We start from the raw sequence: 14,587 nt of genomic DNA, 5'->3' as shown, positions 1-14,587 counted from the left end.
ATCTTGAGTATATGCAGATACCTGATGATTCTCAGTGCAGATCAACTAACTAATCGTTTGTATATCAAAGATGCTTAGTTTGTAGTGGAGATCTGTCAGGTAAATAGGAGTCTCCTTGCTATTAAGTCTACACCAATTCACATTCTCCTATAAGACCAAGAATTCTGGGGAATTCCCTGATTCTTGGACATTGTCCCTAAATTTTCTAACCATCTTCAACTATTCCTCAAATTGAGTTTCTTTCCACTCTGTCATTCACAAGCTCCCATGCTGGTACCAAGATTATTTCCTTCCTGTAGCTTCAGTGACACAAAAACTTAGTTGCTCATTTTTGCAATTTCTGCTTCACACCACCCTCTTGCTACTCTTCCTGTAATTACAGTCTACTCTTTCCTCACTCTTTGCTACTCAGATACAGTCCAAGTATGTACTCATTCAACTGTGTTATCTGTCACTTGTCTTATACCCAATCTTTCTATTCCAGTTTTAAACAAATCTCCTCCTAGTGGAATGCCTCTTCTTACGTCTGTTGTTATCCTTAAAGTGCTTTCCCGCTAGTTTATCTTTTTGTACTTCAAATCCAAACACCTTGTCCTCTCTTTAAAGTCCTGTATTAATCAGTGGAATTAAGAACATACCGGGGTCTCAGACTCTCATCCCTCCTGAGATTTTTGTCTTGCCTTCTGAGTCCTTTGATCATCTTTACCCACTTTTGTTTTGAACATCCCCTCACTTTTTGGCAGCAACCATTTCATCACGAGCTTCCATCTGGAATTTTTGTTCTTTACATCAGTATTTATCATACCCTCATCTTTTTGATCAGATTATAATCTCTACTGAACATTATCTCCAATACACTCCCTGTATACAAGACAATTTAGAAGTTATTATTCCATTATAGCAAATCTTGCAGCATTTAGATATTTTCAGGCAAAAACTTGGGCTGATGCTTTAACCAAGCAATTTAAATCCTGATAATTTAGCATCCTCTTCTAGTGCACAATCCATAGGGGTATATTTATGTCATACAATGTCAAGAAGGAAAATACAAGGTGAACATTATCTGGCATTGGACACATGTAAATGTGGCACAGCAAAACCATGTGTACAGTAGCAAGAAAATCACAAAAAAAATTTAAACTTTAAATTACTAAAGCACATCTTTATTTTGCAATTAAACAATTAAGATCCACAAGTAAACTATATATATATTTTCAAGTCTGTACCTAGACAACTATTTGTCAACTGAAATTAAATATATCCACAAAATATGCATAACAGCATTTTTTCACATAATAGAATGAAATTTTACTTAAGACTAAAACAAGACTTGTTAAATGTTAATTAGCATATTTATCCTGGGAACTGCTGGTTTTCGGTAGAAGTTAGTGTATAATTTTAATGGCAAGAAATTTCATTTTATCAAAATGAGGACAAATACATAAGGCCCTTTAAAGCATACAGTAGCTGCAGTGACAAAAGCTAATTTATTTTCACATTGTCCAGTGTTGACCAATTTCAAGTTTCCATCGTCTCCCATCAACCGCTGCTTAGCCAAGATGGAGCATTTAGGTTGTTGGTTTGTTTTTTTTTTTCCCTCCCCCTCATGTGCTTTTAAACAAATTTATAGGCAGAAGTCTACTTATGGGAAGAGCCTTTGCACCCCCCCAATATTAATAAAGATACACAAGAGTTAGAACAACAAAAGAGCTATTTAACTCTGAGACGATTTACTCCACACTTGCAGTCCGTCATTCAGCAGTATGAAACTGAGATGAAATTTGACAACTGAAAGCCACAGCTGGAAATGCAAATTAATTACCAGAAGTAGCTGGCAAAAATATTGCCACCATCTGTTAATCTTGTTAATAATGATCTAAATAATACTCTTCCCTTTGTATTTACACATAGTATAGCACCTGTTACATAAAAAAAACCCCCAAACCTTACACAAACAGCCCTGCCAAACTGACTGGTTAAAATGGGATCACTGGTAAATGAAGCAAACCAAATGGAAAACAAATCTGGATACACTGGATAAGATAAAACCTTCACTCTCTTACCTTAATTTTCCTGTAAGATTATTCTGGGTTGTTACTGTGGTGCCACAACGTACTGAGATAATTGCACTGGATCATTTAAAGTCTAGTCCTTGTGGATATATTCTAGTTAAAGAACAAAACAGCTTAACATAAACTGTTTAACCCTTTCACTCAGGTCTCGGGCCCCTGGCCTAGGTGCAAAAGGGTGACAACTTCCTTAAACTTTGTTGTGCATTATCTTATCAAAATTCAAATAAGTTAAGTAAAAAAAAAAAAAAAAGAATACTGATTTCCAGGTAATTTATCTAATGTTAAAAAAAATGCTTAGCAGAAACATTTACAGTAAACATAGCTCATTTGCAGCTAGCTCAGAGAGATCACAGAGATAAATTTACAAGTACCCTGTAAGTTTCTATTTGCACCTTTTTTTTTTTCCTTTTTTTTTTTGTGTTCCCCCCCCCCCCCCAAATGCAGGCTTCATATTCATTTTAAGACAGGAAAATTGAGATGATAGAATTATCTTATTAATAGCTATTTTCTGAAAATCCCTCAGAAACACATGAACAATCAACAAGAAATGGTTAGAACAACAGAAAGCATTCATACCAGGGTGTAATCCAAGTCATCTCTGTACAGAAACCCATTAAGCATCTCTCCAAACCCAATTTATTTTGTCCAAACGTTCAGTCAGTAGTAAGCATGAGATAAAGTGCTACTATTTAAACATCAAAATACTTTGAAAAAAATTATCCTTTAAAAGCTTGCTAAATACAAAATACCACAACCAACAAGCTGCCAGCCAGTCCGTGACCCATAGTTCATGCTACAGCAGACTAGAGTCAGATATTTTAGTGGTTTTTAAAAATAAGGCTACTAATCAAAATGTCTAAATTTTTAAACTTGAATATTTCACTGTATTTTTAAAGTAAGTCATTTATCTCTCCTTTAATACCATTGAGATCTCAATGAGCAAAACACACCAAAGCCAATAGCCAGAACTTACAGCCTGTGTACCAGATCAAAACTTGTAGCTGGAGAAGCCCTATGAAAAGATAGACACTTGTGGGAGTAACAAGCACAGAGGTAAAATCCAGTGATAAGGAACTGGCCTTCCTTGCAGACTTCTAAACAAACAAGTGAGTTTCAATGTCTAAGTGCAGTGGGATAACAGAGACCAGACAGAACAGTTAAACTGAAACAAATCAACCATTTCCTCCTTCTAACAGCTTCCCAATCACCACTAATTGTAAATCCCTGCACATTCATGCAAGATCCACCGTTAATCAATGAATATTTTTTTACCAGATCTTAATACTGGATCCTAGCACTAGAAGTAGCAACGGGAAAGAACTTCTTCAGTCTCAAGACAAAAGATGGGTACTAAAATGGGCAAATACACCCAACCCAGCTAACTGGGGACCTGAGATGTAAGTGACAAAAAGACTGCAACCAGCATTAGAGGACACCATTCCTGTCCTTGGTGGAAGTCCAAGTATGTGAAATTTTCATGTGGACCATAATCAAATCACTCCCTTTATCCTCAGGCCTGAGGGGCTTGCTGATTGACTGCAAAGTGGCTTTACAGTCAAAACTACAGCACATGTACTGGACAACCTTGCTTTTGCTTGGAAATTGGTGGATCTGTAGAGCTTTTCATGCTCATGCTAATTCCCTGAGCCATCAAACATCACCCACACACCTGCACAGACACTGCATAAGCATAAAAATATCACATAATTCAGCTCCACAGCATACCTGGAGCTCCAACATCTCTATGCCAGACCTTCCCTTCTTCCTGTTTCCCTGGGCAGTGCAACTGCAGCACATCCGCTGCATTTTGGCCCTTCCACGGGTACTAAGAAGCTTTTTGGAAGGTCTCCACGGAAAGTTGCCAGCTACACAAGTTCTGTAACAAACTCCTCATGTTCCTTAATGTCCCAACTGCTTTCTCACACTTTCTTTAATAGATGGTGTGCCACACTGTAATCAGATATTCTAGAAGAAGTGTTATTGCTTCATCTATATGGCGTATAAGCTTTCAAGATTTAACAGAGAAATGTGGAAGAAATGTCAGCTAGCATTAAATCTAGTGAGAAAAAATATCAGGCATTCTCTTTTTCATAACTGGGAGAGAATAATAAAAATAAAACACATAAAAGCAGTATTTTACTGCTTAAGACCTACAGGTGACTGAAAATACCAAATGCTTCCAAATTCAGGATAAATGAACTTTTTAGTTCTCAGTTATGTGGGATATTTAACGCAGTATTTCTCAAAGTGGACTGGCTGACAATCTGTAGGTGCTTTATTAAACAATACCTGCATCTTATTTCATATTTAGCAAAACCAAAAAAAGCTCTCAAAAACACTCAAAGCCCCCACTAGAGCCCCATGTCTTTCTACTTTGTATTAAAAAAACCCCTTCGGATCCATTTTAAACAAGAGATGGTAATGGTAGTTTTCAATCTGAACCTAAAAGTAAAAACGAAAGTCTTAACATTTTACATTGGCACAAAATTGTAATAATATTGCTCTTATTTACAATGAAATTTACTTTTTTTTTTCTTAGCTGGATTTATATCATGGAAGTGTTACAAACATACTCTTTCCCACACCCACCCAACATTTTTCCTAATCAAATGGTATGAAAATAATTATTCATAAAATCCAACAGTCGTAACACCAATCACATATAAGTCTATAAGTCATTATGTCTGAAAGATACATTCATGTTTTGTACAGCATGAAACATACAAAAACTTCTTTAAAAAACTCTTAAGGATGATACAGATCTTCATAACCCAAAGTAAAATATTAAGCAGTTTTGCTTTTTTTGGCCGTATAAAAATATTTTAAAGGCCATTTATACCACAACAGGTAGAAAAATTTAAATGACTGACTTATGGTGCAGAAAGGATTCAGTGCTATCTCTTTCCCAAGCAGTTTTTGGTTACCTTTATCCTGGCTTTGAAGAAGTCAAAAGCCACTTGAGTTGCTGATGGCCAATTAACTAAGAATATGTACTTTGTTCCATTTTTTTCCCCAGTGCAACTAGTTAATAAACTACAAGTCAGTGCAGAGGAAAATTTTGCAGAGACCTATTTTTCTTGCCTGTGTTTGTAATCAAAACAGCAATGACAGATGACCAATACATATCCCACACTTAATTGTGGTATAAATGGGACTTTTGAACTCGAACTGCTTTGGCAATTTTACATAAGAATATTTAAATATGTGACAAAGCAACAATATATAATGCTGCTATAACCTCAGTTTCTGATTTCCCTCAGAATAACAGGACAAACGATATTTTTGTTTACAACTTAACTATGAAGAAAATTTCTTTCAGTATAATGGATGAATTATTTTACTTTTTGGACATTAAGTGCTGAGTTCAATATAACCTTCTAACTAGCCAGCAACTCAGCTAATAACCTCATCACGTGGAAGTTAAAGAATTATAAAAAAGAATTTTTATTTGTTGCAAATGGCTTACAATAGAACTGAGATTAAAGCTACCATATTACTCTTCCTCAGTTCAGTTCAGATCCAGAGATTCTTGTAAAATTTATTTTTCACTGAGGGATAATATTGACTTAAGCATCAAATCTAGAAATATAAGTAACAGGGCCACAGCCCTCCTAATATTATTTTATTTTCTAAAAATATTTAAAACTCTATCTTCCATTTGGCATTGTGGTTCATGTTCATTACTAAGTCATAAGCCAGGATTTCATGTTGCCTGAATCCCTTTTCATTTAATAGTTCATAGCTGATCTGTTTCAAATGTCCATAGAACACAGTATATTATACAATATAATTCTTCAATAGTTAAAAATTATTTAGCATAGAACTTTCCATTTTAATTCTATGCTATATATATAGCTTACAACAAAATTTAATGGATAAACATTTTCAGGAAACCAATACAATAAATTAAAACTTTTAAATAGAGGGCACAAAGTTATGCTGTCACAGGGCAGTCAAAGAAGTGACTGTTTTTTTCTTACAGTATATTACACTGGGTACCTTGCTTCTGACTTGGTTTCTCCTACGCTAGAAAAATACTAAAAAATTGGGACATTTATGCATCTTTAGAATGAGCTCAGATACTGTATCAGACAGACATTTCTTACAAATCTTCTACCTACTTAAATAAGAAGCAACCCATACCAAGTGGAACAATTTTGCACAAGCATAACAGAAGGCGACTGGGGTCATTACAAAAGTAAAATTAATTTCTGGGATAACTTCATAGTGTTCTCTTCCCTTCTCCCCTCCAAACAAATAAAAGAAAACAAAAGGCAGACCTGTACGAACATGGCTTGAAATCAACTATGAGAACATAACAAGTTAGTTAGAAGGTAAGGGAATTAAATCACAACTGATTGTAAGTTCAACTTAATTATCAGTGCTATTAAAGAGTTACGTCTAATTGAGTAAAACAGCTATTCTCAATAAAAGGATAAAACAAAGTATCAGCTTCTAATGACCTACCAGCATTTCATAGTCAGATGCTAGTAAGTTACTGGTTGGAAGGAATGTGCCAGATTTTTCACATAATTACAACACAGCAGCATACAATGCTCATTCATTAAATTGGCAGAGGTGCTTTGCCTACAGAGAGTAGCACACAGGTACTTGTAAAAGGAAAGAGGGAATGGTATTTCCATGACCCCTTGTGTTAACACATTCTAAGCACCAAGGGCCGTTTTTAAAATCTGAACCCATTAAGATAAATATGACAGGACAATACCACCCCCATGGAATCATGAGTGCCTTTCACTGGATGTACACTGTAAGTCTCAAGGCACTTAAGGGGTTAAGACATAATGCATGCACTAGTTCCCATCACATTAATCTGAAGTCACATGAATCAGAATACACCAGTGTATGACACACAAGCTGTGTCAAAGAAATGCTGCTTATTTTTATGTTGGTTTTTAAAAATGTTTATTGTTATTATTTTGTACAAGATGCTGGTAAGTGGGCATTATGCAGCTACTGCTGGGTTAACAGATGCCAGCTCTCCTCTAACAACCAGCTGGTCTCTAGTAAGGGTGTAGGACAAAGTGGGCTGCATCAGTAGGCAGTGTGTATCTATCTAGTATTGGCAATATTGCTAATGTTGTAAAAAACAAAACTGTGAGAGTCTGTACATAGTAAATAAACCTAGCACTGGAAAAAGACCATGGCTTAGTGTGTTTTTCATTTGTTTTTAATTTTAAGAGACATGGGTGTAAAACAGGGTGAAATAATTCCAAGCCTTGTTTGTAGCAATTCAACCAGAAGCGCAGTATATGGCACTACAATGAAATATCGTAGATTACCCTGAACACAATTAGTTCTTACAGTTTATGGTTTGTTCGGAGCAAATCACGAAAATAAAGTCTTCAAACAGATGAAGGTTAGAAGAGTTTCAGAGACTGATTTTGTTTCAACGTAAAGTGCAACAGTGCTGAAGTTTTCAAAGTCCTTTGTCAATTCTTTGCTGTACTTCACTATCATTTCCTGCAAGCAGTATTATGGCACAAAGAACGTTGCCAGTTCATTATAGAGGACAGGATTCCTCAATCGATATCATAGGTTTTTTGCTCTTTACTTATGCAGTGATGCTTGTAAAGGTTTAATAAATCCTTCTTCATACACCTTCAAAATAGCTTCACATACAAATCTGTACTGACTCTGAAAAGGAAAGTAGATTCAGTAAATTGAAAAGAAATGTAATTGAAAAATGTCATTTGGAAGCAGAAAAGGCCTCTAAGATTTCCCCATCCCATTCTCTTCACAGGCCAAGAACTGTGCTTCAAAGTTAGTTTAGGGAACCCAACACAAAAGGAACTTCAGATGAGAGCATTTTGCTTCTCAACAGAAGAATAGGATGAAGGGTACTTTGAAATACATGCCAAAAGTCATACCTACAAACCCAGTATTATTATTGTTACAACATCACCTATTTAGTAATTTTCTGCTCTTTATTTCCTTGATGAAATTCACTGACCTGATGTTTCCACGCCCTTAGATTTAGAAGTCATAGTTTCAAAGCACTTTTTCATACTTACATTAACTCTGGCATGTAACTGGCATCTCCCTCTCAGAATCTGATACAAAAGAAAACTGTTTCATGTTTGAAAAACCCAGAACTCCTGTTTCTTAACACTATATAATGTCTAACTCCTCAATGAATCCAGGTCTAGCACCTGCATACACAGAGGCCACTAAAGGTTTGTTTTAAACAAATCATAGTTAAAAACCCCGACAGTAATCAAATTAGAATATAATGAAAACAAACCGAAATAATTGCAAAGCACCACAACTCCCGTTGCATCCTGCACAATGTGTCTATGCTGGTTAGAACTCCAGCACACCTGCACTGTCAGGGTCGTGGAACGGCCCTCTCTGTGCAGTAGAGTTAGTGATGTCAGATCTTAAAAGGGAACGTTGACATATCCAGCACTAGAATCATTATTTACTGTCCTGTGGCGTGTATATGGAGCAGTTCCGTTTCTCCCCATCTGGGTAAAATCTGTGTTTTCCCCGCGCTCCCGAGGGCGCCTGAGCTGGCCGCGCACAGCGCCCCCCGGCGGACAGCCAGTGAATCCCTCGGGACACACGACCCCAGCACCAGGCTGCCAAAGGAGAAACGGGAACAGCTGATGCTCATGAAACCTTAAAAAACCCAATTCCTTTATTAGACCTTCTCCCTCTCATGCACTAAACACCTGCTTTTCACTGAATCTTGAAAATTTTGGTTTTCTAAAAAAAATAAGGAGACCAGATGATATTTAGCACATAATGTGAAAAAATACAGTTAAAACCCTTACCACTGCAACTCCTACCTTTACTAATAACATTTCTTCCCCTCTACATATGGTAGAGAGACAGCTATTCATCCTGTAGAACTGTCACAAACAGCAAGAGCCATCCTTTGCTATTTTTCATGTATCATCACCTTTCTCATCCTTCCTGTGCTACCTGAATAATACAACTTTTTAGTGAAATATGAATACTGGAACATGAATTCAGCTGCACCGAATGACTGATGACCTAGAAATGGAGACACATACATACTTTTGGTCAGTCTTAGTACTCTCTGAATAACACAAAAGGTTTACTCAGATTTGATCAGAGGAACGGCAGCAGGGACATGAAAATTACTATAGCAAGTAATAACCTTCAGGTAATTGTGATTTGATATTGGATCTAGTGCCTTTTCTCCTTCAAGATACTTTCTCTAAATGCTGTATACTAGGAGTAAAACTATATCAATTTGATTACTCCTTCAAAAAAATAAAAAACTTGGAACTATCCAAAGTCTGGAACAACCGAAAGCCCAAGTTGGTTTTTTTTTCTTTCTGAAAGACAACACAACTCAACCTTTTCACCCTTTACAGGTACTTTCTAAAAACGTAAACCCAAACTGCTCTTACAGATAAGCAATACCTGACTGATATAATAACAAGTTTCTAAATCTGTTCTGAAACACTTACAAGTCTGAAATACACATGAATTATCTCACAAAACTCAAACATTACAGGTGCATGAAAAGTTCTGGTATCTTAAGGTACATCAGATGTCATGAAAGCCCCAAAAGAATCCTTGTACTGAGTTACCTTCTTAGACTAAATGTACTTATGATTGCTTTGATGCATTTTGCATCAGATTTAATAACACTGATTTTTAAAACTATTATTTTTCTGTAATTTCCCTTTAAGTCACTACAGGGCATAGTAAAGGCTTGCTTCCATTACAACTAAGGCAACATAAAATCACTGAATTTCATCACTGAAGTTTTTTCTTGCATGTCTTGATTCTTTCTGTCTTTATGTTTTATACTACTCCCATTCCTAACACCTGGAATCAGGCTTCTGCTTTCTCCTCTGAGTGATTTTTACATTGCTGAAAATTGACCCTTTTTGTCATTATTTGCCAAGTATCCTTCAAACAGCTGCTGCTTTTTTTTCAAGTTTTCTCTGTAGAAATTTAAAGAATTGCTCTTTCCAACAGCCTTAGGAATTTATTCTTGCCTGGAGCCAAGGCTACAGCTACACTGGGTAAAGGTGATCTCTGCAATATGATCAACAAGTATATTAAAAATGCATCCAATGTGACTAGATCATACAAAATTACTGTTCTGCAACACAGAACAGCAGGGATGATACTCACAGGTGTTTGGATCATCATGGCTCTTTGATCTCTCATAGTTCTTACAATATCTAGTGGATAAACAGGCTGATTGCACTCAATGAGACACATCGCTGTCTCCATCGTGATCAGAACCCCTGTCCGTCCAATCCCAGCACTGAAACAGCAAAAAAAAAAAAAAAAAGTGGAAAATGAAATCAAGTGTCTGGAGTACAGTTCATTCTTAAAGACCTTCCTTCTCATGGATTCTCAGGGCTGATCATGACTCCCATACTGCTGGGGCAGGGGTTAGACTGGTTGTGTCTGCGTCTGGAAGCAGCCTCTGTCCTGCCTGAACAGGGCAGTACAGAACTGCCATTCCTTGGAAGAGGAACTGCCTCACCTAGCCATTCCCCTGAGCAGAACTTAGAGAGATGTTTATTAAGATCACCTTATAAACCACACTAACATCTAGAGGATAACAAAACATGAGCATATGCTGGGCACGTTGCGCCAGTTTGAGCATTACTGAAATGATGTTTTCTGCAATGTTGGGCCAATAAAATAATAATCATGTCCTTCATGTGATCCATACCTTCTTATATCCAAATAAGGAAAAGAACAATTACTAGAAGCCTCTGTAAGATGACAATAAGGATTGTTTTCTTGTTATTAAAAAGTACAATCTAGATCTAGATTGCATAGATTGAAAAGGAATATATAATAGCAATCCCTTTGAAGACAACGAAGTACCATAACATACACATCTCCGAATGCAAGATTATCAAGAGAGCTTACAGACAAACATTTTTTTCCCTTAAAAATAAAACAAATCTGAAGATTTATCTACTTTGTTTTATATACACATATGCTTTTCCAGAAGTAGCAAGCCTTAAGGATTGAATATTTAACCATGAATTTGATGATCAGTTTCAAATTTTTCAATTAATGCTGCACTTTTGAAATAGAAAACAAATGTTTCCCCATATTGGAATATAGGGCCAAATACATATTTTGAAATGCCAGCATTATCCCAACTCATACAATAAATCAAAATATTTGTAGCTAAAGTGATTAATATAAACATTTCAAACTCTGAAAGTTACTTGTTCTGATTTTAAAGAGTAACTTCAAATTAAGTCTGGCTAAACAACTATTTAAATCTTTGTCCAGGAGGTGGCATTAAAGCTACTCTATGTTTCAGTGATGTCATAAGAATTTTAGGACAAGATGTAAATGTGCTGGTTATATAAAATGATTCAGTAGTATTTCATATTTCTATAATTTATACATATAGAATTTAAATGCAGAATGCTTTACCAAGCAGGAACAAACAGTAACTGTCAAAGAACCTAATGACTCATTTCACAACTTCAAAAGATTCGGAGAAGGACAAGAACGATGGAAAATGTGATAATTTCCCTATGATAAACATAAGGTAGGATACGACTCTTCAGCTTGGAAAAAGAAATCACTGACTGATGGAGCAGAGCACTGAAACATGAGGGCATGAAAATCATGAAGGGCACGGACAGGATGGGTGGTTCATCATGTCATGGTGAATTTACAGAATTAGAAACTGTTCAACAAAACCAGTAAGACCTTATAAAGATAAAAATAACCACAAGACACAATATCAGAAACGAGTGGCTTGTGAAGCTCAATATAACAAAAACCTTTCCAATTCTTTAAGGTCTTTGTTGCCTTATAATCTCTGTGGGTTTGGACCATTTTGTTTTTAAATTATTATTGTACAAAATACAATAATTTTCTACTAGCTACTTGGAGTCCTCGCACTAAAGCTGGTAGCTTAGTCCTGAAAACAAATTTTGTTACACTGATGCCCTGCCCTATTATACTGAAGAGATGTTAAAAATAGAGTGCATGCACCATATGGAGGAACACCTGGGCTCCTTCTGCTTGACACCCTGATGGAATTTGGTCATACTTCCCAACAGCCACCAAGTTGGGCCAATGAAGTAAATTATGTTCAACTGTGATATCCCATCTCTTTTCTTCTGTGAAACCTAAATTTTTCATACAAGTTTCAATTACACATGGAAATTATCAGTTTGGAGCTGAATTGATGCCTCCTTGAGATAAATGAAACTGTTCCTACTCTCCAACGTTGTTGCAATGTTTCTGTAGACTTGCATGCTTTATATCATAGAGATTGTATATGGCTGCCATTTTCACCATTTTTTCACAATGATATTAACCAGAAGTACATCAATAATGGGAGCTGAAAAACAGTATCAATTAAGACACTGACATTCTGGTACTAGTTTCACTAGTCACTAAGATTCACCCTGACCTGCATAAAACAGAACTTGAGAGCAGAACTAACAAAATACAATTTCTGATACACAAGGTGGGTTTTTCTTTTTCTTTCATCTCCTTCAATAAATGTCTAGTTTACCTGTAGTCTTTATTTTATCCCTTACACTTCCCAGCTTCTTTCTGAAAGGAACAATACATGCCTGACTCAGGAACAGTAACTGTCTGGGGAGTATTCAGGAACTGAGAGGTAAAATATTATTCACAGAACTGTTCTCCAAGACTTGTGATAGCACATGTTCCTTTGAAAACAACTGACATTATTCTAGTTTGCTAATTAGTTATTCTAAAATGATTAAGATTTTGAAATTCACTACAGGAATGTAGAATGCTATTAAAAAAGTACTGCACAAGAAAAAAACCACGTTTCACGTGTACATAAAGATCTAAACAACAGTTATTTTAATTCATGACGAAGGTAAATTGTTGAGAAAACTGTCTTACCTTAATGTATGTATCATAATATCATGTACTGTAAGACTGCAGATTTGAGAAAAAATGTCTTTTAATCAATCTTTCCATAAACCACCCACATTCTCCACTATGGATCATTTATACAGCTATTCTAGAGCTTGGTAGAATAGGAACCTGCTCCTCATGGTTACCAAGTATCTTTTGCCATTTCCCTGAATTATTATGTATATTGTTAAGCATTTAAACTGTAAACAAAACACTCCAGCAAAATCCCTGCACAGATCAACACATGTTGCTATCCAAAATTTTGCTTACTGAAATGTGATTACCATGTTAAATATTTGTTTTATTTCAATGTTGAGTTTTCCTGTCATCCCCTAAGCAGATACAATTAAATATTTATTTCAAGAACAAAGCACAGAACAGCTATTTGATGATAAAAAGTTCACTTTAATGATTTACTAAAGTTGGAAAAAAAATTGATACCTGCAGTGAACAACAACAGGTTCTTCTCTGCCAGCCCTCTTCTTTCGCACAAGACACACAAAATCTAGGAAATCGCTGGAATCATCAGGAACCCCATGATCAGGCCATGCTATGTACTGGATTTGTGTCAGCTGGCGGCTTTCCTCTTTCTAATCAGAAACATTAATCAAGGGTAATTCAGGTCCCATTAAAAAACCCCCCAAAAATAGTAATTAAAAAAATCGATAGTACATTTATAGCAACTTGTACCCATAATCAAAGTGGCTTCAGGCAACTAGCAGTGCTTTATTAGTGTTAACCATTGGTCATCCTGGATTTTATAATTACTTTTGGGTTTTTTTGCTTAAAAGGAAAAAGGAAATCCACAAATGCCTACATCTTCAACAGGTTAAAAAAATTACACAGCCCATAATAGCAAAGGATAGTTCAAGGATACCAACAATCTAACTGAACACTAGATGTACAAGAAGGTGGCCATATTCTTAGCAAACCAAATTTAACAGAATGAGATAGTATCTTACAAGATCAAATACCAGAACTAGGGTAGGGAGGGGAGATCAGACATAAAAGCTTTCCTTCAGACCCTGTGTGAACAGCAGCATTGTTTTGCCTTCATCTCCACTTCCTACACCTACAATGCACAATGACTTTGTTTCCCACTCCCTCCTGGCCCTTGCTCTGATATCACAAATATAATCAATTGGCCTCTGCTTAGGGCAGGGGACAGCCCGGGCAACCAGAGTCACATTTCAAAAGAAAAGGAGCTACTGCACTTTAAATAGCCTTTAGGCATTGAATCGTTTACAGAGATTCCACGGCTGATAGCAGATGAGCAATTGTCTCAACAGGACACAGGGTAGGAATTTTAACTACACATTGACTAAAAGGCAGCTCTATAAAACTGGCTTTTCATCTGGTTACCCAAGCAATGAGAAATAAATATGTGAACTAAATTCCAGGTACTCATTTCCAAACATTTCCGAGATTGAAATGCTGGTTGGGGAGGCTCTGAAAACTACCCATGCCCTGAAAATCATGCAATGCATGTTAAAAAAGGTCCTTGCTTGCATGTAGTCACCACTCCAGATTCATCCTTCTCTCAGCAGGATTTATGTTCTGTCTTCTTGCACATATTGTTCAAGATGGAATTATTAAGAACTGTTTGCCTCTACAATACTTTCAGT

General features: G+C 36.2%; 1 protein-coding gene across 6 annotated transcripts in view; it reads right to left on the bottom strand.

Annotated features, from left to right (window-relative positions):
* Positions 1-1,141: 1,141 nt before the first annotated feature.
* The window catches only part of PTPN4 (protein tyrosine phosphatase non-receptor type 4), a 114,692-nt gene continuing 101,246 nt past the window's right edge, over positions 1,142-14,587 (bottom strand). For 3 of the 6 annotated variants that reach the window (XM_082285428.1, XM_082285429.1, XM_082285430.1), the window contains exons 25-27: positions 13,404-13,552; positions 10,209-10,344; positions 8,708-9,089 (exon numbers count right to left, since the gene is read on the bottom strand). In XM_082285428.1, coding sequence (XP_082141554.1) covers positions 9,000-9,089; positions 10,209-10,344; positions 13,404-13,552 — 375 coding nt within the window. In that variant the 3' untranslated portion in view covers positions 8,708-8,999. Of the gene's footprint in view, positions 7,728-8,707; positions 9,090-10,208; positions 10,345-13,403; positions 13,553-14,587 lie in introns of those variants that run through there. The other 3 variants (XM_082285431.1, XM_082285432.1, XR_014226590.1) reach the window with 2 other exon arrangements.

The sequence above is a fragment of the Coloeus monedula genome, assembly GCF_965178545.1.
Source record: "Coloeus monedula genome assembly, chromosome: 7".
Lineage (NCBI taxonomy): Eukaryota > Metazoa > Chordata > Aves > Passeriformes > Corvidae > Coloeus > Coloeus monedula.
This window is presented reverse-complemented; position numbering and strand designations above follow the sequence as displayed.